The sequence below is a fragment of the Bidens hawaiensis genome, unplaced genomic scaffold, assembly GCF_021521415.1.
Source record: "Bidens hawaiensis isolate Kalapana, Puna unplaced genomic scaffold, B.hawaiensis_p1.1 tig00013806_1, whole genome shotgun sequence".
In the NCBI taxonomy this organism is placed as follows: domain Eukaryota; kingdom Viridiplantae; phylum Streptophyta; class Magnoliopsida; order Asterales; family Asteraceae; genus Bidens; species Bidens hawaiensis.
In genome coordinates, this window is record NW_027492180.1 from 566,711 (window position 1) to 591,023 (window position 24,313).

A 24,313-nucleotide genomic window follows, 5' to 3' on the forward strand; every position below is an offset into this window, starting at 1 on the left:
CAAATACTCAACCAGAACAACGCAGTTCGTTACTTATGAACACAAATCATTTTCTTTATATAAGAAAAATGAGATTGTTATAGTTGCATGCATCATCTCTTCATACGTGTGCGCCATGCATGGATGCCCGCCCCCTAGAAGTGCATCATGCGTGCTTTTGTAAAACCTTGCGTTAGCAATGGTTGAAGACTTGAATCAATAAAAAAACCCTATAGTAATTAAAGATTATAAATCAGATTATACATGGTCATGGTATAATTCGAGAATGTTAGCTCTTTAACGCTAACGTAAATAAACTAACAATATAATCATAAAATAACCTAACAATTCAAAGGCTGTTATTTCATATATATTGCGCTTATGTCATGTACTAGCTCAAGTAATAAAGAGGTGGAGATTCCAAGAACAAACATGAGCACCACCATTTGTTATAAGATATGGTGATTTATCTTTCTTATTTGGTTGTGGAACCGGTAGTTAAGAACTAAGAACGTTTAGGAATGGTGAACATCATGTTGCTATTATTATTAAAGATATAGTTGTACGGTGGTGTGATAGTGCGGTGGACAGGGGCTTCCATGGAAGATGTGATGAGATGAAGAAACAAAATGAAGCAACTAACATTTCAATTAATATAAAAGTTATGAATGAACGAATGGTTAATGATTGTGAGGCAACCGTATAGTAATCAAGTTTAAAAAGTATTTCAATTAGACCCTTTAAGTTTAAAAAGTGTTTCAATTAAATCATTCAACTTTCATATATTTTAGATAGAATTACAGAAATTGTCCTTTATCTTTCACCCAATTTTCACTCGTTATCCCTCATCTTCAAAATTGATCTTTTTTGTCCTTTACGTTTCAAAATCCTTCAGCGTTTATCCTTTTCGCCTACCCCGGTTAGATTTTCTCGTTAAGTCAGGTCATGTGCTTTGCACATGAGGGCAAATTAGTCATTTTACCTATTAAGTTAAAATAATATTTTAATAAATAAAAAAAAATAAAAAATTAATATATAATTAAAACTCTCTCTCTCTCTCTCTCTCTCTCTCTTCTCCCCCTTCTTCTTCCTCCATAGCCACGCTTTCCGGCCACCACCAGACTCTCTGGTGGCCACCACCGACGTCTTCTCTAACAAAACTGCTTCATCACCTCTCCGTCACCATCATCATGTCTCCCGTCGGCCACCATCAGTTCGCCATCATCGCGAATCACCACCATTCCCGTCATCCCATCGGCCACCATCAGCCCGTCTCCCGCCGGGCAAACAACGATCTTTAGTCTTAATAAACAAGGATCTCTAATTCTATCTTATCCAAACCCAACACACCGTCACCGCGTTTTTTAAGGCTAACGAGCAGTGAGTTCCGACAAAGCCTCCGGCGCCGTTGACGAGTACGGAGAAGCCGTTGGGTCTACGTGACGTTGAGGTGCGGCGGGCTTGTTTCTTCAAGGCGGCGGCGGTGCCGTAGAAGGGCTGATGGTGGCCGGTGGGATGTCGTCTTGGATCTTCTCAACGCGGGCGGCGACGGTGCCGGAGGAGAGGGCTGAGATATCAGGGACATAATAGACGACAGGGTCGATTTAGGGCTCGGATATGATCGATTTAGGTTTCTATATGACTAAAGCATGAGAAGGTTGATTGTGCCGCTGAAGATTTCGTGAGGGGCGGATTTATGATTACAGTTGGATTGATTCGAAGGTGTGGTGGGAAGGTGAAGGTCTGTTTGTGTTACACATATGGAAGGGAAGAGAAGTACAAATGCAGGCACGTGTAAGGAACATGTGGAATGAAGGTGTGGTGGTGATAGGTGTGGGCTGGTGGTGGTAGCAGTGGGGACGGTGACGGTGGTGGCTGTTGAAGGTTGTTAGAAGAAGAAGAAGGAGGAGGAGGAGGAGAGAGAAAGAATTAATTAAATATAATTTTTTAGTTTTTTATTGTTTTTCTTTATTCTTTATTTATTAAAACATTTTTTTAATTTAGTAGGGACTAATTTGCCTTAACGAGGATTTTTAACTGGGTTAGGCGAAAAGGACAAACACTGAAGGATTTTGAAACGTAAAAGACAAAAAAGATCAATTTTAAAGATGTGGGACAACGAGTGAAATTTGGGTGAAAGATAAAGGACAATTTCTGTAATTCTGTCTATATTTTATTAAATTATAGGTTTTAACATTTTTTTTTCATGTTTTGCATTTATTTCAGTCAGGAAATATTTTTATCTTTTTTTTATGTTGATGCAGAGTGATAACGTAGATTTTATTTTTTTTATTTTTAATATAATTTTTTAAAATTTTAAATATAATATATAGAAAAAATATCAAAACTAGTCCTTTATGTTTGCATGTTTTTTCATTGGTTGTCCTTTTGCAAACTTATGGCAAAAAACATCCTTTGTATTCAAAAACTCTATCACGCTTTGTCCTTTGACCCTAACTCACTTAAGTTTTCTCTTAAAATCTGGTCATGTACATTGCATATGGGGGTAATTTTGTAAATTTACATAATTTAATAATTAAAAATAAAAGAAACAATATTCCATATATACTTTTAAAAAAAATATTCTATATATATATATATATATATATATATATCTTAAACTCACTCTCTCTCACACACTTCTTTCTCTCTCTCTGACCACCGCCACTCCGCAACCACCGCCATCTTCGCCACCCCCTTCCTTTCCGATGGCAGCACCAAACCTTGAGGTGAATCCATCAAATCGACAGCCGCAAAACACCAAATCGACATCAAATCTTCATCCTCATCTCCCACCTTTCAACCACCACTCATTCGGTCAACACCTCCACCATCCACCCCAACACCACCACCGTCACCACTCCTCCGGCCAACGCCTCCACCATCCACCCCAACACCACCACCGACCATCACCGTCACCACTCCTCCGGCCAACGCCTCCACCATCCACCCCAACACCACCACCGGCTACCACCGTCACCACTCCTCTGGCCAACAAATATCAGTTTAAGGAATGTTTGAAGAACCACCTTCACCCATATCTATCTCCATCTCTAACACTAGCCACCGCCGCCCACCTAAACTCCCTGCCGCCGTCAGTTACAACCATCAGATCTACAACCACCGCTACCCACTTCTGCCACCATTTACAACCATCAGATTTACAACTGTTAGACCACCCACCTCAACCCATCCTTAAATCTGACTGTTGTAGATGCCCAAATCTTCACAAACATGATGACCCAATTCGGGTCTGATTTCGGATCTTTTATGTTCTAGTTCTTCACATAAGCTTCGGTTTGTTCTGATTCAGGTGTAATTTGTCTTTGATTCGGGTCTGATTTGGTCAGATTCATCCAGTCCCTCTAGATCTATGGTTTTTAAAGTTGTTTCACCTCCATTTCTGTTATGAACCAGTGATGGTTCAGTTTCGTGGTGGTCCCTAATGGTGGTGGTGGTGCTTGTGGGTGAGAGAGTTGGTGGTTGTGGGTGGCTGCTACCTGTAGGTGGCTGGTAAAAAGAGAGAGAGAGAGAGAGAGAGAGAGAGAGAGAGGTGAGAGAGTTAAAGAGAGAGTTAAAGAAAGAGAGATATCATTTTAGTTTTTAATATAAAAATGTTTTCTAAAATAAATGAGTAAAAAGACTAACTTACCCTCATATGCCTGGCACATGACCGAATTTAACGAGAAAAGTTAACTGGGTTAGGACCAAAGGACATAACGTGATAGAGTTTTGAAGCATAAAGGATGTTTTTTGCCATTAAGTTTGCGAAAGGACAACCATTGAAAAAACGTGAAAACATAAAGGACTAGTTTTGATGTTTTGTCATGTATATATATTGCAAATCTCGCCTCCCACATGTTCTACTCTACTGCTTTCTAGACGATTTAGTGGCCTCGTTTGAAAAAAATTACATGAGTGATCTAATTAGAAGATTTGGTAGTTATTCTTTCAAATAATAATAATAATATAATAGTATTTAAAATTGGGTTATTTAGAATGTATAAAAAAGACAAAACAGCAAAACTAGTCATTTATGTTTGCACGTTTTTTCAATGGTCATCCTTTCGCAAACTTAATGACAGAAAACATCCTTTTTGTTTAAAAACTATATCACCTTATGTCCTTTTGGCCTAACCCGGTTAACTTTTCTCGTTAAATCCGGCCATATGCAAGGCACATGAGGGTAGTTTTGTACATTTACATATTTATTTAATAATTGAAAAAATAAACATTATATATATATATATATATTAAACTCACTCACTCTCTCTCTCTCTCTCTCTCTCTCTCTTACTTCTTTCTCTTTTTCTGTCTCTGACCATCGCCACCACACCGTCCGGCGACCACCCACACCATCGGACCACTACCTCAAAATCCATAAATCCAAAGGTTTTGGATGAAGATGGTTCGGTTCAAGAACAAAATTAGGGTTTTAGGTTTACAGAACATGGATACCCCCAAGTTCCGTGCAGAGTCTCCCGCTGTGTTTCCGGCAAGTGTCGGGGCTTTGTTACCCAAGAAGAATTTTAATTTTCACTTCTTATTGTTGAAGAAACCCTAATTGATGAACCCAACTGTGTTATCGTTCAGATCTAGTTCGAAGCCCTAATCAACGCCGACACCATCTCTGTTCAGATCTAGTTCGAATTCAATTTGAAGCCATACCCCAACCCAGGAAGAGTTAGTGTTCATATTAGGTGTTTTACATCCTAGTCGCAAGAAAATCAGCCAAGCAATTGGCTTGGGGAATTTTATTCAGATGTTTGGCAGCAACGGTTGATGATGGTGGTGGTGGTGGCGCGTCAGTTGACGATGGTTGTGGTGGTGGCGGTTGACATGGTGGTGAGAGAGAAAGAAGATGAAGAGAACAGATTGATGGAGAGTAGGGAAGAGATTAGGGCTTCTTAATTAATTTTTAGTTTCAATTATTAAATAAATATGTAAATGTACAAAACTACCTTCATGTGCCTTGCACATGACAGGATTTAACGAGAAAAGTTAACTGAGCTAGGCCAAAAGGACATAAGGTGATATAGTTTTTAAACGAAAATGATGCTTTATGTCATTAAGTTTGCGAAAGAACGACCATTAGAAAAGCGTGCAAACATAATGGACTGGCTTTGCTATTTTTTTCTATAAAAAATGATGATGGCATAAAAAAACGCCATGTTGGTGTGTAAGAGCATTCCTAGCCCGTCTCCCATCCTCATCTCTATAATTACACTAAAAACACTATATTTTTCTCTCCTTTTCAATTAAACAATACTTTTTTATACCTTGGGTTAGGTTCAAATACGAAATTTGATTTTCCTAAGAAGACTAGGAAGGAGGGTATTTTAGTCTAACACTTTAACATCAAAACCCACCTGCTTTAATCTCAAAACTAACTTACATTAATTTTCAAAAACCCACTTACATAAAACCCAATTACACATTCACTCATCTCCTACAACCACCACCACTCCACCGCCAACCGCCACCACAACCGTCACCCACCGCCACCACCTCGCTAGAAAAGTCCAAAAAACACAATGAAAAACACTACGAAAAACACAATGTAAAAAACACAATGGAAAAAAACACTATGAAAAAAAAACACAATGATAAAAACACAATAAAAAACACAATTGTATGACACAATGTAAAAAACACAATGAAAAATACTATTGTATAACACAATTTGGTAAAACACAATACGTAAAAAACCCACTAATTTTTTTTTAATTTTTATATAACAATATGGTACTCATATAAAAGATAAAAAGACACTCGTTATTATGGTGAATTTGTTTTTCAATAAAAATGTCGTAAAAAAAAGTTATTGACGTTTTAAAATGATGGGGAAATTGGCATGTGCCTTGTATGTGGAGAGAGAAAGTCAACAAATGTGTTATTCCTTTTATGTCATTTACCTTGTGTTCACACTTGATTTCCCCCTAAACTAATATCAACCATCCATATACAAAATCAATGGACAAGATTACTTCATATCCTTCCTACAAAAACTATGCTTCCTATTATCACCTAACCCTTTATATCTTTATCATTACAGTTTTCTCTAAAAATTCACTATATTTTCTCTCTCCGTCCGATAATTAAGAGTCACGACCATTCATTATCATTTACAAACCCTCCTTTAATAGTTTTTTCATCCAACCCTATGGCTAAAGCGAGTGAGAAACAAACTGAAGAGAAGAGAAGAGAATGCTTCGAGCCGGAAGCAGGAGACTGTCTTCTCTCATATCTCCGTCGCCGTCTTCTCCATGGAGGCACACAAACTCTTCTGCTGCCTCCGTCTCCAAAAACAACAACACTCAGATCATCGATGACCATCTCCGATCTTCATCCCGTTATTATTATTATTTTCATCTCATCTCCAGAGGTACCTTTTCTTACTAATTATCCAAATCTCAAATTAAACAGCCCTAATTCAGCCATTTAAAACTGCCTCTGTTCATTGTATTAAATTAAATTAATTAATTGGATAGCTAGAGTGACTTGGGATGATGAATGCATCACTCTTTGTTGAGGTACGGATAGTTATTTACTTTATAGGCATCTATTTTATTCATTGCAGGATTTGCTTCAAACTCAATAACCCCAAAGTTTGAGGACGAACTTCCACCAACAGAAGCAGCCATTCAAAACCCTACTTCAAAGATAGTATATGATGAGTATAATCATCGGCGTTATTCACCTGGCGACCCAAGCAAACGAGCATTTGCGTATTTTGTCTTGACAGGTGGCAGGTTCGTGTACGCCTCTTTAATCCGGCTTCTGGTCCTCAAGTTAGTTTTGAGCATGTCTGCCAGTAAAGACGTTCTTGCCCTTGCCTCTCTTGAGGTTGATCTTTCTACCATTGAGCCCGGGACCACTGTCACCGTCAAATGGCGTGGAAAGCCCGTGTTTATCAGGCGGCGGAGGCAGGATGACGTGAAGCTGGCTAACAGTGTTGATGTGGCGTCTCTGCGGGACCCACAAGAGGATGCGGCTCGAGTGAAGAACCCTGAATGGCTGATAGTCGTTGGTGTGTGCACCCATCTGGGCTGCATCCCCTTGCCAAATGCTGGTGACTTTGGTGGGTGGTTTTGCCCTTGTCACGGTTCTCATTATGACATATCTGGCAGGATTCGAAAGGGCCCGGCCCCTTATAATCTGGAAGTCCCGACTTACACCTTCTTGGATGAGAACAAGTTGCTGATTGGTTAGAGTTTTAAATTACTAATGGGTGTTAAGAGGCCAAAAGGTCATTTTGGGCATGCTTAGTTTACATGTTTTTGAAAGATGGGAGCATCCATTTCATGTTTCGCGTGAATAAGACTTGCTGCCTCATTTGAAATGACGTTGATGATATTTTAGATAACGCTATGCAAAATCTTGATTGCATTTACGTTTTCAACTCTTGACTAAGTAATTGCGGTGAATGGCAATAGAACATGAGTTTGGATGTTTTGTGTAGTATCTAGATTTTAACTGCTGACACCTTAGTTATGAAATTGATTAGGTGAGTGTATGGGCTTAAAGAGCCTGAGCATGCCTAAGCTCGAGTTTGGTTCAATTTCCCAAAAGTTTAGCTTAGCTTGTGAGCAGTTTTACAAGCTTGGATTTCGCTTATATCAAGCTTTATTTTTAAAGCTTGAGATTGGCTTGTAACTTTTGTAAGCTTGAACTTGTGCTTGGATGAAATGAAATGAAAAGTACTAATAAATATATAATAAGGTTTTTTAGGCTTGTGAGTATAGCCAAACTTGGACTCTATATTATTTATGAAGCGAACTTCAAATTAGTACTAAACATGTTTAAGCTTTGCCTTGATTCAATCTTTCACTAAGCAGATATCAAGAAAACGTAAATGAACCTAACCTAAAAACGGTATTAATAATGGTTGAAACTTTCAGACCGACCAATGATGGCCTAGGACAAGCCCTAAGTCAATTGAACATTTACAGACCAATGTTGGGTCAAGATGGATACACGTTCTACCATACTAGCCAAAAGTCATTGTGTCATGCAGTAGAATTGTAGAGTATGATTATATTCAACCTTAAAGAGGCAAATTTGTATTGTCCTATTAACTATTTAGCCACTTTTTAGTGTAGTAATACAAAATCGAAAGGATTTGATTTATTATCTCTCGAAGATGCCTTTGACGTACACCATGCCTTTCTCACTCAGCTTGAGTTCCTTTCTCATCTGGTCAACCTGCTGGTCGTCTCCTTGAATGATTATCTCCGACAACGTCCCGTCTTCAGCCACTGTCATCCTCACCTTAATCTGCTCTTTTCTTGATGCTCGCTTCCAGTAATACACCCCTCTGTTGCAGACATTATTATTATTATTTTGAACTGATACATGAATATTGATTAATTGATAGATAGATTACTTACGCGAGTGGGCTGAGGAGGGTGATGGCAAACCAATTGTTACCAACGTCAGGGACGGTGATGGTAAGCACGAGGGCTACACTAGCCAAGCTGATACAAGTGCAGAAGGTGAGGAGTGCCGCTTGGCCTCTGCTTGGAACCATCTCGCCTTCGAATCTGTTGCAACAAATGATTTAACTAACTAACAGACTAACGTCCTCTCACATTCATTAATTCATTCAATCAAATAAAATAAAATAAAATAAAAACCAGAAGTGGAAATGATGGTTACGTGATAGTCTCCCCTCTATCGACCACGGAGAAGTTGTTGCGCGTGAAGAATGAGAGGATTTCTCCGGCCACTTGGTTAGGTGTCTTCTTCATCTTATTTCCTTCAAATGAATCTTCCACGAACGTCTTCTTAACGACCTGAATGACAGCCAGCCAAATCACTCATTGCTTAATATTATCTGATGAGAAGAAAAGAGAGTAGAGAACCTTGGATTTGACGGAGCGCTTGATGAGAGACCAGAGTCCGGGTACGGAGATGACAAACAAACCGAGGGAGGTGTAGTAGCTGGCGGTGGAATAGCCAACGGCGGCATCTGCAATTACCAACAGAGGACTCTGAATAGCAGAGATTGTGGCACTAGTCTCGTGAAGCAGCAGCGATGCGGAGATTGGCGTCCGTTTGTTCTTCCATGGTTGTTGTTGACGATGGAGAGAATATATGGAAGGGAGCTTGGGATTGAGATTGAGTGGCGGGAGAAGCAGCTGCTGCTTCGCTACTGCCATCGCTTCCTGGTTTTGATTGGCTGTTGGATTACCTCACCTTCCCTTTTATCCTCATTCGTTTTTCTTCTTTTCTATTTTTATATACAAAAATTACATAAATAATCAACTTTGATTAAATGTTTTAAAAAAACACACATCAAAATTTAGCTTCCAACCCCTGAGACATTCGATACGAGCAAATCAGGCTTCGTAACGTACTTCAAGACGGTTAAAAATATGGAAGGTGGCTTAGCCATTACTGAAAATCATGAAAAGACTATCACGCTGTAAGGCCTCGAGCTCGGGTGCCCTACTTTAGCGTTGGATTTACTCATAAACTCAAATTGTTATAGCGAAAGTCTATACAAATTGCAGCGGAAATTTAAACTTTATTAAAATACTTCTAACTCTCACTAGATCTTCAATATGGATAGCCTCACGCGCACCCCAAGCTTGCCACGCATTAATAATACCTGCATGCATACTAAAAGTCAGCTACACGTTGAGTGAGTTCTAACGTTTCTTTCTTTTCTTACAATTTTGAATTATAATTAAATCACATTCTTTATTCATACGCAATGTAACACTCGTCTATAATTAATCTCGTAAGTACTTGCTCGTAATCGAGCCTTCTATTCTTACTCGTAATCGAACCATATCAAATCAAAGGATTTGCCATGCAATCATACTACCTATACACACATAATTAATGACTACTGTACTTAGTATCCATAATTGGACTAGTTATTCATTGTATCCATAACTGTGCCGCCTATTCATTGTATCCATAACTATGCCGCCTATTCATTGTATCCATAGCTGGACCGCCTATTCATTGTATCCATAGCTGGACCAGCTATTCATTGTATCCATAACTGGACCGCTTATTCATTGTGTCCATAACTGGACCAGCTATTCATTGTGTCCATAACTGGACCAGCTATTCATTGTATCCATATATGGACCGCCTATTCATTGTGTCCATAACTGGACCAGCTATTCATTGTGTCCATAACTGGACCAGCTATTCATTGTATCCATATATGGACCACATATTCATTGTGTCCATAACTGGACCATAGTATATATATTATCCTAATCAATTAGTTCGTTGTATCTATAACTAGACCACATTACTATAATAACATGTGCCCGAACACAGTATAGGCTTTTAGTCCTTTATTGTATTCGTGCCTGTGATTTCCCGTTCATAGAACTACGTTGTTTCCCTAACTAGAGCATCTGTCTGTTGCGTACGTGTCTGCACATCGCTCACGAGTACTCATGATGTGGACAGGTATAAGGTACCACGACCCCCCTGATGTCCACATCATGACTTATCCACTTCCGTAATCTACGCATTTACTTTCTCTTTTAAACATATATCTTTCGTCTTTATCTTCTTTCTTGAGTATGCATACAGCCCCAAAACGTTTTAAGGAAAAAAGGGGCTAGAACTCACCTGAATGTTGTTCCTCTCGGAGTTATTTGTAACACTTCTCCTTAGTTGCTCACGTCAATCTATTTAATAATTTATAGTATTAATTAAATATTTCTAACCCTGTCATTCTTAGTGAAGTTCCTAACGAATCGCATCGCATGGGAAAACAAATCGTATGGAAACCATTCTCATGAGAATAAAACCTTTCTCATGGAAACCATTCTCATGAAAACTATTCTCATGAGAATAAAACCATTTTCATGGAAACCATTCTCATGAGAATCTCATGAGAACTATTCTCATGAGAATAAAACTATTCTCGTGGAAATCATTCAAAAGTCATATTCCTACTAGGTCCTTACTTAAAACCCAATTTTACCCTTTTTATGGGTTTTGGGCCGTACAAACTTTGTATACCCATCCTTTTAACAAACCGAATGCTACTCGTTGTACCCGAACCGAACCAACTAACACATTTACTAACAAGTTCATTACTTTATCACTAATCGTGGCCCAATCTATCATCCTACCAAGTTTCATGCAAATCCGTACACGAAAAGTAAGCATTCTTAATAAAAACGCACATTTGAGGTATTTGTTCGAAATCACTTGAATAGACAAAAACCATATCAAACGATCTCGGAATTGAGTGATTCAAGCGGCCACGCGACCCGGTCGCCGAGATCTACCAGCGTCGCCCACTTCCGCCGCCGGAATCCGCCGTCACCGTCGCCGGAAAACCCAAACAATCGCTGGAAATCTTCATTTTCCACTGTTACGGTTTTGCTGATAAAAAACGGGCTTCCGACCTCTGATCGAAGATCCGTCCTGTGGAAATCTTCATTTATATACTATGAACACTCAGTTAAAATTTGAGACCGCTCCGACGGTTAGATCTCCAGGAATCGTCGGATCTCTGTGGGTTACTTTCTCAAAAACGAGAATCTTATAAGAAGGGAGGCTAGAGGTTAAGATTGTTATAAAATAGGATGGTGGCTATATTATAGGAAGAGTGTAGGGTTTCATTTTTAATCTTTTCATCTATTGACGCTAAACCTCCTTGTACTTTAGATAGTTACACTTATCTTCCATAATTCATTTAACTCGATTCTTTTAAATAACTCGTGAAACTTGGGATATTACAAGTCTACCCACCTTATAAGAGGTTTCGTCCTCGAAACCTGCTTAGTCCTTATAAAGGAATGCTTCCTGTATTCACATCCTTTCTTGAATCCAGTTCTTGATTGCTTCAATTTTGGATGGGTCGACATGAATACCCATCTTGTTAACAACATGGCCAAGAAACTGTACTTCATCCGACCAAAATTCACACTTGGAAAGCTTAGCATAGAGTTGCTCAGCTCTAAGCTTTTGCAACACCAATCGGAGATGTTGCTCGTGCTTGGCCTTGGTCTTAGAATACACCAGAACATCATCGATAAACACGATCACGAATTTATCCAAGAAAGGCCTACACACCCGATTCATCAGATCCATGAAAACGGCGGGTGCGTTGGTTAGACCGAAGGACATGACCAAGAATTCAAAATGGCCATAACGAGTTCGAAAAGCAGTCTTCGGAACATCTTCATCGCGGATGCGCAACTGGTGATAGCCAGAGCGGAGATCAATCTTGGAGAAACAAGAGGCACCTTGGAGTTGATCAAAGAGGTCGTCAATACGCGGTAAGGGATACCGGTTCTTAATGGTGAGTTTGTTCAACTCGCGGTAATCAATACACATGCGAAACGATCCATCTTTCTTTTTAACGAACAACACCGGAGCACCCCAGGGCGAAGAGCTAGGGCGAATGAATCCTTTAGCAGTCAACTCTTGAAGTTGGCTGGCCAATTCTTGCATCTCAGCGGGTGCAAGACGGTAAGGAGATTTAGCTACGGGGGAAGCACCAGGGACAAGATCAATACGGAACTCGACTTCACGAGCGGGAGGGATACCAGGAAGATCATCAGGAAAAACTTCAGGGAAATCACGCACGACGGGGATATCGCGAAGCTTCTTTTCTTCAGCAGGTTTAACCACATGGGCTAGAAATGCAATACACTTCTTCCGCATGAGTCTTTGGGCTTCGGCGCAAGACATAAGTTTAAGACCGCGGGAGGGTTTCTCGCCGTAGATATGAAGATCACCATTTTCTCGAGGTATGCGAATCATCTTCTTGGCGCAAATAACTTCGGCGCGATTATGCGTAAGCCAGTCCATACCAATGATAACATCAAAGCTTCCAAGAGGCATAGGGATGAGGTCGATCAGAAAATTGTTTTCGTTAAGGTTAAGCGTACAATCTTTAATCACTGAGTTTATTAAAACAGTTTCACCATTAGCCAATTCAACTGAAAAATCTTCTTTTAAATCGTTGCGCGGTCGCGCAAGCTTCTGCTCGAAGGCGCGAGAAATAAAACTTCGATCGGCGCCAGTATCAAAAAGTACAGAAGCATAAAATCCGTTAAGCAAAAATGTACCATTAACTACGTCATTATTCGCTTGCGCTTGGTGCGCGGTTATGTTAAAAGCTCGTCCACGCGTCACTTGGTTTGAAATCTGGTTCACCGGATTCGCTTGCGTAATCTGAACTTGTAGCCTTGGGCACGCGTTCCGGAAATGACTGGGATCACCGCAGTTAAAGCACGATCTGGGTCGTGGGTTTTGGTAGGTTGGTTGTGGATTCTGCGGGTAGACTGGTGGTGTTGGCGCAATTGGGTTGGCGAGAGGGACTCTACAGTATTCGGCAGAGTGACCAACGCGGCCACATCGGTTACATTGTCGACACGGGGTTTGGGTTGGGTGGTGAAGTCTACAGGTTGGGCAAAAGAGTTGATTTCCTGTGTAAGGTTTCTTAGGAGGCGGGGCAGGGAGTGCTGGATTGGTTAAGGCATAGTTATGGACTACAGGAGGTGTTGGGTAGGCTGACAGAGGGTTAGGCGCGTAAACTGGAGGTTGGTAGATGGGTTGCTGGGCAATGGGCGGGTTGGTAAGCGCATAGGCCTTGCGCCTGCGCTTGAGGTTGTTACGGTTTGAGGGTTCAGGTTTGGTTTCTGTTGGTTCAGGGGCAGTCTTGGTGAGTTTGGTCTTCTCAGTTCCCCGCAGGAACAGGGTTCCTTCTCTGACATGGTTGTCGCTGAGCACAGCGGCCAACTCAATGGCGTCAGAGAGGGTAACTGGGTTTCTGGCCCATACAGAATCTTGAATTTCCATGGGGAGACCCCCAAGGAATTTCTCTATGGCTCGGCGGGAAGGGGTAACAAGGTGAGGGACCAGTAAGCTTAGCTCGTGGAAACGCGTCGCGTACTCGCGCGCTTCTCCGCTGTACTGCTTAAGATTCCAAAATTCTTCTTCCAGGCGCTTAACTTCGTTGGGAGGGCAGAATTCTCGTGTCAGAATTTCCTTGAATTCCTCCCATGTCATGCTAGAAGCAACCTCTGCGCCACGCGCATGAGCTACTCCATTCCACCATGTAAGCGCTCTGGATTCCAGGACACTGGAAGCATATAGGGTTCGTCTGTCTGAGGGGCATTGGGTGTGGAGGAAAGTGTTTTCTATTTTCTCAAGCCATTGGAGCATCACGGTGGCTCCTTCAAGACCTGTGAACTTTGGAGGGTTACCCGCGTTAAAGGACTTAATGTTATAACTGGAGGTGTTGGTATTGTTTTGGCTCAAAGCTTGGGCTATTGCGGCGGCCATTTCCTGGGAACGTTGCTGTCTACGCATGCGCGAGGCTTCTCTTCTCTGAAATTGGCGAGATAGCGGAGGCATTCTATAAAAATTTTAATTTTAGTTAATATCTTGGTTTTTATCGCAAAGTTTTAATCTTATAAAGCTTGGTTTCACGGAGTTAGATGCTATCAAAAGTTAAAGTAAAATAAATGACCCAAAATGCAGACTTAATAAAGGTAACAAATTCGAATCAAGAATCGACAATTCATGTATCACCATGACTTTCCGAATTCCCAATTTAAAATATACGAGCAAACGAGTATTGGAGATTGACGATTCATGTATCACCATGACTTTTCAATCTTCAATATAAAACATACAAGAAAATGAGTATTGGAGGTTGACAATTCATGTATCACCATGACTTTTCAATCTTCAATATAAAACATACAAGAAAATGAGTATTGGAGGTTGACAATTCATGTATCACCATGACTTTTCAAGTCTCCAACCTCAGAACATAATCGTAAATGGAAATTGAAAATCAACTATTCATGTATCACCATGACTTTTCGGATTTTCAATCCCAACAAACGAATAGGTAAGTAAAATCAATAAAAATCGAAATTCAACAAAAATCGAAATATCGCGGAATAAAATCATATACTGCGCAAGCGCGAGCATATTCATAAATAACGAGTAATTAACAATAAGCGCGCAAACATGAGATTTCTCTCATGCGCGAGAAGGGACTCTTAGGTATTCTAGGCCGTTACGTCTAACCACCTATCCTAAAGTCAACGAGCTCTGATACCAATCTGTAACACCCCGACCAAAGGCGGATTATACATCGGGGCGCCACATATTGTTTCATTACTCGTGACACTATTGGGTGTCAATATTTAATAAATACATTTATTCGCGCACGCGCAAAGTAAACAAGATAACATAAAACATCATAAATCAATATATTATAAATTATAATATTCGAACAGCAAAAACTTGTCTTGATACATTTTAATCTAGGTCCAAAATAAAGAAACTTCCTATGTGTCCACAAGCTCCAAAACAGCTACTGCAAACCTGAACATGTGTTAAAATAAACGTCAAACACTTGCGTGTTGGTGAGAAATCAAGTTTAATACAATACATAGATAACAATAAATCTGCGCGCAACACGTGTATGTCTGGTGTTTAACAAGGGTGCAATCAGATTGTGATCAAGCCTAAATAGATCATAGCTCATAGTTCATAGTTCAATCCGTGCTCCCAATTGAGCACAAAAACGAGAAAACATCTGTGCAAGTGTAAACAAAGAAAACCGTAAACGATAGGTCTCCCGTGTTCATCTAATGGATCCATGAAAACTGCGGAATAGGCCGAACAAAGCGGTTAATGATACACACATACAAATAAACAGCCAAGTAAACGTCCTCAACACATGGGATACTGCGCGACTAAAGCTCATAAACAAGTTTAAGACTCTAAGTTTGTATGAACACATGAACATCCCAAAACATTAAAAGCAACAAGGGATTAGGTACGAGATTACTCACTTGATAAACGATGCGGTGTAAGATAAAGCAAGAACCAACTTTAAACAAGCACAAGTTAACCTATAATTAAAGATTATTGTTTTAACGATCTGTTTTAAGTCTTGATTATAAGTTAGCATAATTAATAAGTAAATTATTATATATAATATATATATTACCGGAAGAGCAGGACAGAACAGGGAGGAAGACGGAGGCAGAGAGGGAGGCGGCAGAGAGCAAGGAAAACAGGAGAGATTAAGTGTTTTGTGTGTGTAGTGTTAGGAAAAATAATACTATTATTTATAGAGAAACCCTAGGGAACACAATCCCTAGAAAAAGGGGAAAAGATCTCAAAAAGCAAAAGATTCCAAAAGCAAAAGATATCAAAAGATATGGCAGCAGGAAAAAGAGAAAAAGGCTGACAGGGAACAGTAAAAAGGCATGGGCGGTTCAGATAAAGGTACAGGTCAAGCATGGAAAAAGCAGATCTCAAAAGATAATGTCAGTCACTTTATCAGTCAATCAATGGGGTTGGTGCGCATGCTGCGCCAAAAGTGGCTTTTCAGACATAAAGCAGATTAGGTCAACAGCTCAAAAGATAAGACAACACAAAAGCAAACGGCTAGATTTAAACAGAAGAAAACTCGAAGGATTCAGCGCGAGAAGGCTAAGGCGCGAAGGCAGACACAGAAGGTCAAGAGAGCGCGAGCGCGAAGGCAGACAGAACTAACCTTAACGCGTCGCGGAAAGAACTACCATTTCTAAGCGCGCCGCGGGAAGAGTCACATTTCTTAGCGCGCCGCGGGAGGAACTAAAATTCCTAGCGCGCCGCGGGAAGAACTATAATTCTTCGCGCGTCGAGGGATGAACTACGATTCTTAGCGCGCTGCGAGAAGAACTACAAATCCTTAGCGCGTCGCGGGAAGAACTTCCGTCCTTCGCGCACTGCGAGAAGAATTACAATTCTTAACGCGCTGCGAGAAGAGTTCGTCTCGCGTATCGCTGAAACAGGTGGTCTTCACGCAGGATTCCTTGTAAGGGAGTCTGGCGCGTGGAGCTGCGCAGACAACCTTAGGCGGGAAGGAACAAAGGACAAGCAAAGAGTTAGAAGAAAAAGAGGGAAACAAGGCGTAAGGGCGGGACGGCGACAAGAGGGAAAAGAAGGCGGAAAGAGAGAAGAAGAGGGACGGGACGGCGGAAAGAAAGAGAGAGAAAGAGGCGGGAAGGAAAACATTATTATTATTAAAAGTAAAATATAAGTATAAATAAATATTAAATCATAAAAGAAAGAGTTCGGGTAAGAGAAACGGGTACCTGGGTCGGGTCGGATCGGGTCAGATGTCACAGCCTGGCCTGCTACAAAACCATTTTCCCTAAGACCAACAAGAGGGGACACTCCTATGAGATCCACACAAACGTGTTTACCCCCTACCCACCCAAAAACAAGAATATCGGCAGGTCGTAAAGTAGATCTTCCTTCAAGAGGATCCGTAAGAAAGTTTACGGGGGCTCCTTTTTAACCGAAATTCCGGCCTGTTTAAAAACATCGCATAGAACATCCCTCACCAAATCACGTATGTACTTAAACCCAGGTAACTCTTTACAATGAACTGCGTGTTCACCAAAAGAATCCAAGCAAACCTTGCGGCAAACTGGGCATGGCTCATCTACCGGGAACAAAGGGATCATTAGCCGATACTTAAGGATGGTCCGGTACTCCAAAGCCGACATATGTTGGCCTAATCCTTCAATAGGGATAACATTTAAAAAATCTTGAGCCTGGGGAGCCCGAAGGCACTCAAACACCACTTTCTGACGAGGAGATAAATTAAACTTCACTTCCAGACTCTGGATGATTCCACTATAAAGGGCACTCGCCAAAGCATGTTGGGCTTTAGGTGGGGCGGTGTCTTTATTAGAGAAACCTCTAATATCAAACTCTGGAAGCGAAATGTGCAACCGATCTATCGTACTCCCATAATCGGAGTCAAACCCATCAATACAACAATCTCGAAGGATGTGGTCTTGCAATTTCCAAGATTGTGCCCTCGAGGCCACAAACGCATATGCAGATACGTCTGAAGCTGAACATAAACCCAAACCTCCAAAACGAGTCGGAAGTGATGCCAACCTCCATTGAAATTCTCCAAAAAATGCACCACCACAAACCACGATGTTCTCAATCGCCCCTCGAAGGCCATTGTCAAAAACAGAAACAGCTTCCCCTACAAACACAGGTTGGCACGTTCTGAGGCCGAACAACAACTTACCCACTCTCATACATGAGCGAAGCAAAAGGAGCTCGCATTAGGGGTCCCGCAAACATGGGATATGGCTCATCAGTTCCACAGCCCGCGAAGCCCTTTTCACAGCAAGTCCGCTAATGAATTCCGCATCTCGACTAACGGCTCCCCCAAGCAGTTTCACACCTAACATTGGCCTTCCAATCTCACATGGAAACACCCCCTCCTGAACTCTAACCCCATTGCATGACGGCCAAAATACTTCTGTTTTATTAACGTTAAGATCAAGGCCCAGGCGAGGGCCCTCTGTCCTGATAATATCTAAAGCTTTAGCAACCTCTTTAGTGTCTCCAATAATTGTACCATCATCTAGGTACCAGGCATGGAAGAGGAGCTTACAAGACATCCTGGACCAGATGAATAAGAGGGTGCAGATTTAAAGCGAAAAGAAGAGGCCCCAAAGGGTCCCCCTGCTGAACCCTAGTGGTGGACCAAATGTGGTCATCTCCCACATATAGCCTAGCCGGCTGCCCATATAAAAAGTTCACCCATAAAGAAATAGACGGGCATCGGGCACGAACCTCATTCAAAAGGGCAGTCCTATCCACCAAGTTGAAAGCATTACAAAAATCAACGGTAAGCATAGTCAACGACCCATCAGAATGATACTTATTTAAAAACCTGTTCGCGCTATGAAGCACGGCCTCTGCACCACTAGGGACTCCCACCCCAAACTGAAAGTCACAAAGGTATTTGGCAGTTTCCTTTCCAACACCCCTCATAGCCACTTTAGAGATCAATCTCCTCCAAATGGCACCTACGGCAATGGGTCTAATCCCATTGTCCGGTTTGAGCAACGGTGTGAGAGGAGCCGACGCAATGAACTCCGCCAAAACCCTCGGGCATCTCCCCCCAGAGATAAATTAACCACCGCAGTAGTAGCTTTTAGCAACCCAACAGCGATCGTCGACCCCTCCCCACAAAAAGCATCCAAAATGTGTTTGGCCCTCAATCCATCTCGCCCGCAAGACGTCCCTTTAGAAAGCAATGAAGTACGCATAACCGGCGGGGACAAGTTGGGATGCTTAGCCACTAATGCTTTCAAAGTATCATTGCCGAAATGTGCAACCCCTGAAGAGCATAATACTTTAATTGCGGTGGTGAAATGCCCATCCGTCACTTTTCGTAAACATTGTTTCACATTGTTGCACACCGCAGAGTCATCATGCTTAGCGAGAGGCCCATCATGACTCGAGCCCACCCTCAAAGGTTGGGCAAAAAGGGATAAAATAAGCGCATCAAAACCATCCTTAACACCCCAAGCTGTTAGTGCCCGCTGAATACTATGACATTGCAAGCCGGACTTGCGCTCTTAACGACTAGAAGGTCTGAAAACTCACAATGTGCACCGCGGTAACAACAAAAGTCTCACCCATGCCTCCACAGACTCTGGCATAGCAACCACCTTTGCTAGGGCCGCAGTTAAGGCCTAAGCAAAAGCCATACGACAACTACGAGGGATGCTCTTAACAGTCATGATAGGAAGAGAGAAGACGCAGTCAAGGAGAACCTCATCCACCATTATCCCTCCCAAGGGAGCAACATCCCTCATAACATACGGTTTATCAATCCCCACAATAAACTCATCCACATCTCCCACGCCTTCCTTGAACTTGGCAACCCCATCAGCATGATGACACGCCCGTCTAAGAGCATTTACACGCATACACAACCCACATAGCCACTGGTCCGAAGCCTTTAAAGCCTCCCCAACCGAAATAAATAAATCACAATCCGTGGAGACGGCGTCCCGTAGGGCTCCTTTTCGCTCATCCGACGACAAATGAAGTCGTTTGATATGCGTAACCAACCGAGGGAACCCCTTGAACCCCGCCCGTCCATCCGGGCAACAATGGAACCCCCGAAAAGGACACAGCCAAACACCCCCCGAAGGCCGAACACCCACTCCATTGCTAGGCCCACCCTAACCAATCCACCACGAGAAATGATGTGGAACCGACAACCGATTACCAAATGAATCCCTTAGAGCCGGGCTAGAAATCTAGTTGGTTTCCAAACCCACAAAACCACAAAAGCTCCAAGATTGAACTCCCATTCCCCAAGCATTAATCAAACCCCAACACCCACCAAGAATCTTGAAACTAAAAGACTTTGTAACCACATTTACCTCAAACCCACATCAATAAAAGATGTGGTTTGGTGGGTGACAGTGTGGCGGAGGTGCGATGGGTGGATGGGTGATGGAGTGACGAAGGTTGGGTGGGTGGGTTACGGAGGGACGAAGGTGCGGTGGGTGGGGTGAGTGGGGTGGGTGGGTTACAGAGTGACGGAGGTGCGGTGGGTGGGGTGACTGGCGGAGGCGCGGTGGGTGGGTTACGCAGTGGAGGTGGGGTGTGTGTTTAAACCTTGAAACTGTGGGGTGTGGAAAAGACCATTGTGAAACCAAAAAAGTAAAAACACAAAAATGTTTTCACCATCTTCCTCATTCTTAAAAAAAAAACCTCGAAAAAGACACAATGTTGAGTAAAAAAGACCATTGTGTCTTTTTGTTTATCATTGTGTTTTGTGTTTATTTTTGTCATTTATTATGTCTTTTTTCCTTAACATTATGTCTTTTTTTCTTGATATTGTGTTATATTAGTCAACATTCTGTTATATTTTGTTCGGCATTGTGTTATATTTTGCGATTTATTGTGTCTTTTTTAGTCATAATTGTGTCTTTTGCTCATTTTCTTAATCGTGTCTTTTGTCTCTACATTGTGTCTTTTGTTCTTTTCGTCATTATGTTTTTTGTCTCTGCATTGTGTCTTTTCGAGGGTTTTTTTTTTGAACGAGAATGATGAGGGAAACATTTTTGTTTTTTTTTTTACTTTTTTAATTTTTTATTTATATTTTGAGTTATGATTTTTTTTATTAATTTTTTTGAATTTTTTTGAGGGGTTTTTTGTGTGGCTATAAATCCTTCTCATTTTTGTCTCCATTTGTATTTTAACTTTTCCCTCTTAATTAAATATTCCAGTAATTTTGTGTAACTTAGATAACAAGCTATATTTCAGTGCTTTAACTCAAAAAACTCTTTTTTTTTTATTTACTTAATATGTTGTTACCTTAAAATCTTAAATAAATTACGTTAAAAATATATAAATACATGCATGTAAAACTGGTTACGTTATGATTCATTTGTTGCATTTAGTTCTCCATTAATTAAGCCCATCTACGTTTCATTGGATCTGTTGTTTTATTCTGTGTTTCTTGGTTATTTTGATAGATGAATTGAATTGGAATGCCGATGGCGAGTCTCACCAAATACCAAGAAAACAGAGAAGTGATCCGATTGGAACGAGAATCAGTCATTCCAGTTTTGAAGCCCAGGCTCATCATGGCTTTGGCTAACCTCATTGGTTAGTAACCTCTTCCATTTCATTTTATTAATTTACATACGTATGCAATGCATGCATGCATGATGCATGTCTTTCTTCTATCAAATCTTGAATGATATGATCACCAATCACCCCTCTGTATGCTATTCAATTTCATGTTTCTAGATTAATAACAAACATTTCTTGATTGTGAGTGATTTGCAGAGCAAACTGCTGACAGGGCAGACTTCTTGAAACTCTGCAAGAGAGTCGAGTACATGATTCGAGCCTGGTATTTTCTTCAGTTTGAAGACCTTATGGTAATTCTTCGATCATTTTCTCCCTCCAAATAACATATTCTCCCACCAACATGCGCCTATCTGATTTCATTACTTTCAGCAACTATACGCGCTGTTTGATCCCGTATATGGGGCTCAGAAACTGGCGCAGCAGAATTTATCCTCGCAGGAGATCGATAATCTTGAACAGAACTTCCTCACCTATTTGTTTAAGGTCCTAGAAAAGAGCAATTTTAAGATTGCTACTAACGAGGAGATTGAGGTTGCACAATCAGGCCAATATCTTCTCAATCTTCCTATTTCGGTCGATGAATCAAAGGTATGCCTTCAATCTGGTTGTTTGTATTATGTTTATTAATATTTACATATATTTTTTTTTTAATTGTAGCTTGATAAAAACTTATTAAAGAGGTACTTTAAGGAGCATCCACAAGAAAACCTTCCTGACTTTGCTGATAAGGTATTCTAGCTTTACAACATTATATCATAATAAATAAATAAATAAATAAATAAATAGCATTTACGTCTTTTTGTTCGCAGTATATAATCTTTAGACGTGGCATTGGAATTGATCGTACAACTGATTACTTTATCATGGAGAAGGTCGACATGATCATTGCACGCATATGGGCATGCATCATGAGAGTAACTCGGTAAGTTTGTTTTCTTACAGTTTAACCTCAAAGATTATAAGACTTGTAATTGTGTTGCAGGTTAGAAAAGTTTTTTCCTAAGAAAACTAGTACTGCTGTACTGCCTAAGAAAGATGATGAAATCACTGATGAAGAATTTCAGGATGACTTGTATGTTGAGCGAATCCGGATTGAAAAAATGGACTTGAGGTTGTAATTATTTCTTTATTTTTGGTTGTTGCTAGGTAGACATTAGCTAACAATAACATACATGATTCTACCAGTTTACAGAATCTGGCTAGTAAGATTACCATCCAAGAACCTACATTTGACAGGATAATTGTTGTTTACAGGTATCATTCCTTTGATGGTACTCTCGTCTATGATATGCGCTATATTATTGTGTCCTATTCCTGAAGGAGTGACATGGCATTTACTATTTAATTTAATATGATGTTTGATTCATACAGGCTAGCTGGAAGCAAGGCAAACAAGGAAAGAGGAATCTATGTGAAGCATTTAAAACAAATCCCAATGGCAGATATGGAAATAGTTTTGGTGAGTTGTTTGCTCTCTTTGATTTGACTTTTCTCTAGTTTGACTATTGACGATATTCGCTTTAACAGCCCGAGAAGAAAAATCCCAGTTTGACCCCTATGGACTGGGTGAAATTTCTTGCAACTGCCGTCTTCGGTCTGGTTAGTCAGTTGTTCATTTACTTCATTTTCCCTCTTTTTTATTCTTAATTTTTGAAATGTTTACATTTTGCTGCAGGCAGCTGCTACAGGTTCAATTGAGACCCCTAAAGCTGACTTTTGGGTGATCATTGCAGTTGTCTCTACGGTAGTTGGTTACTTTGCCAAAGTATACTTTACGTGAGTCGTCATCCTTTAGATATACAGATACTGTCTTTTCATTTTTGTTACCAAAAATCTGGGAATGCAGGTTTCAGGCAAATATGGACACATATCAGAACTTGATCACCCAATTCATGTATAACAAACAACTGGATAGTGGAAGAGGCACTCTTCTTCATTTGTGTGATGATGTCATTCAACAAGAAGTAAGCATGCATATATAGAATTTAAATTTTGGATTATGCAATTATTAATTAGGATAACTTAATCATACTCAGGTAAAGGAGGTGATCATTTGTTTCTTTATACTAATGGAACAGGGGAAAGCAACTTTGAAGGTAGTTATCATGTATTTGTCAATCCATATGTATACGTTTAACACTAAATTAATTATTAATTAATTTTATTTATGCATTTTAGGAACTAGACCAAAAATGTGAGGATTTAATAAAGGAAGAGTTTGGTGAAAAATGCAACTTTGATGTGGATGATGCAGTCAGCAAATTAGAAAAACTGGGTATTATATCGAAGGTCAGATTAAAAAAAACAAAAAACCAAATGTCGCTTGCTTGGATCATATAAAGTGGGAACCACTTTTAGGTGAACTATGAGAACCGCATGAACACTTGTACCTATTGATATAACTATGACACATACGACAATTATGTAACCACCTTTCTCTCCCCCATTATATCTTAAAAACACCAATGTACAAGTGCCTATATGGTTCTCTACTTAAAACTGGTTTTGTAAAAAGCGTGACTTAATATAAGATTTTGAGTTTTCTTAATTTAGGATCAAATTGGAAGGTATTACTGTGCTGGTCTTAAACGTGCAAATGAGATCATCGGCACCACCACAGAAGAGCTGGTACTTAAGGCAAGGCAGGAGGAAAGCAGTGCTTAAATGTGTTGCCATGGGGCATCTAGCTGGCAGCCACATCACACTTTTCTAAGCTAAAATTTCAGTCAAATTTAGACTTTTAATATATATATAGTTAACTATACTTGTGGCATTAATAGCCGCTTATACAGTTTTACTGATGTATCATGTGAATCGTATTTATAGAACTCCTTTAAAATGCAGTAATCTATACTGTACTGAAAATGACAATGACAATGCCTCATTTTAGTTA

General features: G+C 40.5%; 3 protein-coding genes across 3 annotated transcripts; 2 read left to right on the top strand and 1 right to left on the bottom strand.

Moving 5' to 3' along the window:
* Positions 1 to 6,186: 6,186 nt before the first annotated feature.
* Positions 6,187 to 7,191, top strand: LOC143545007 (cytochrome b-c1 complex subunit Rieske-4, mitochondrial-like). Its single transcript, XM_077036967.1, has 2 exons — positions 6,187 to 6,364; positions 6,560 to 7,191. The coding sequence occupies exons 1-2, from the start codon at positions 6,187 to 6,189 to the stop codon at positions 7,189 to 7,191; spliced, it is 810 nt and encodes a 269-aa protein (XP_076893082.1).
* Positions 7,192 to 7,949: 758 nt separating this feature from the next.
* On the bottom strand, positions 7,950 to 9,140 carry LOC143545008 (protein COFACTOR ASSEMBLY OF COMPLEX C SUBUNIT B CCB1, chloroplastic-like). The gene is made up of 4 exons (XM_077036968.1): positions 8,844 to 9,140; positions 8,638 to 8,774; positions 8,370 to 8,522; positions 7,950 to 8,296 (listed from the first exon to the last, which is right to left on the bottom strand). The coding sequence occupies exons 1-4, from the start codon at positions 9,138 to 9,140 to the stop codon at positions 8,110 to 8,112; spliced, it is 774 nt and encodes a 257-aa protein (XP_076893083.1). The 3' UTR covers positions 7,950 to 8,109.
* Positions 9,141 to 21,228: 12,088 nt separating this feature from the next.
* LOC143545011 (uncharacterized) lies at positions 21,229 to 24,084 on the top strand. The gene is made up of 14 exons (XM_077036972.1): positions 21,229 to 21,432; positions 21,616 to 21,710; positions 21,790 to 22,008; positions 22,078 to 22,149; positions 22,230 to 22,342; positions 22,403 to 22,531; positions 22,606 to 22,674; positions 22,792 to 22,879; positions 22,948 to 23,019; positions 23,096 to 23,196; positions 23,267 to 23,384; positions 23,457 to 23,516; positions 23,599 to 23,709; positions 23,974 to 24,084. The coding sequence occupies exons 1-14, from the start codon at positions 21,315 to 21,317 to the stop codon at positions 24,082 to 24,084; spliced, it is 1,476 nt and encodes a 491-aa protein (XP_076893087.1). The 5' UTR covers positions 21,229 to 21,314.
* Positions 24,085 to 24,313: the final 229 nt, after the last annotated feature.

Bases quoted from the DNA above. Each gene is read 5' to 3' on its own strand.
- LOC143545007 (XM_077036967.1), top strand. From the start codon at position 6,187: ATGCTTCGAGCCGGAAGCAGGAGACTGTCTTCTCTCATATCTCCGTCG. The intron at 6,365-6,559 runs GTACCTTTTCTT...TATTCATTGCAG, and splicing joins TTTTCATCTCATCTCCAGAG to GATTTGCTTCAAACTCAATA.
- LOC143545008 (XM_077036968.1), bottom strand. From the start codon at position 9,140: ATGGCAGTAGCGAAGCAGCAGCTGCTTCTCCCGCCACTCAATCTCAAT. The intron at 8,775-8,843 runs GTTCTCTACTCT...GCTGTCATTCAG, and splicing joins AGCGCTCCGTCAAATCCAAG to GTCGTTAAGAAGACGTTCGT. The intron at 8,523-8,637 runs GTAACCATCATT...TTGTTGCAACAG, and splicing joins GATAGAGGGGAGACTATCAC to ATTCGAAGGCGAGATGGTTC.
- LOC143545011 (XM_077036972.1), top strand. From the start codon at position 21,315: ATGCCGATGGCGAGTCTCACCAAATACCAAGAAAACAGAGAAGTGATC. The intron at 22,675-22,791 runs GTATCATTCCTT...TGATTCATACAG, and splicing joins AGGATAATTGTTGTTTACAG to GCTAGCTGGAAGCAAGGCAA. The intron at 23,517-23,598 runs GTAGTTATCATG...TATGCATTTTAG, and splicing joins AGGGGAAAGCAACTTTGAAG to GAACTAGACCAAAAATGTGA.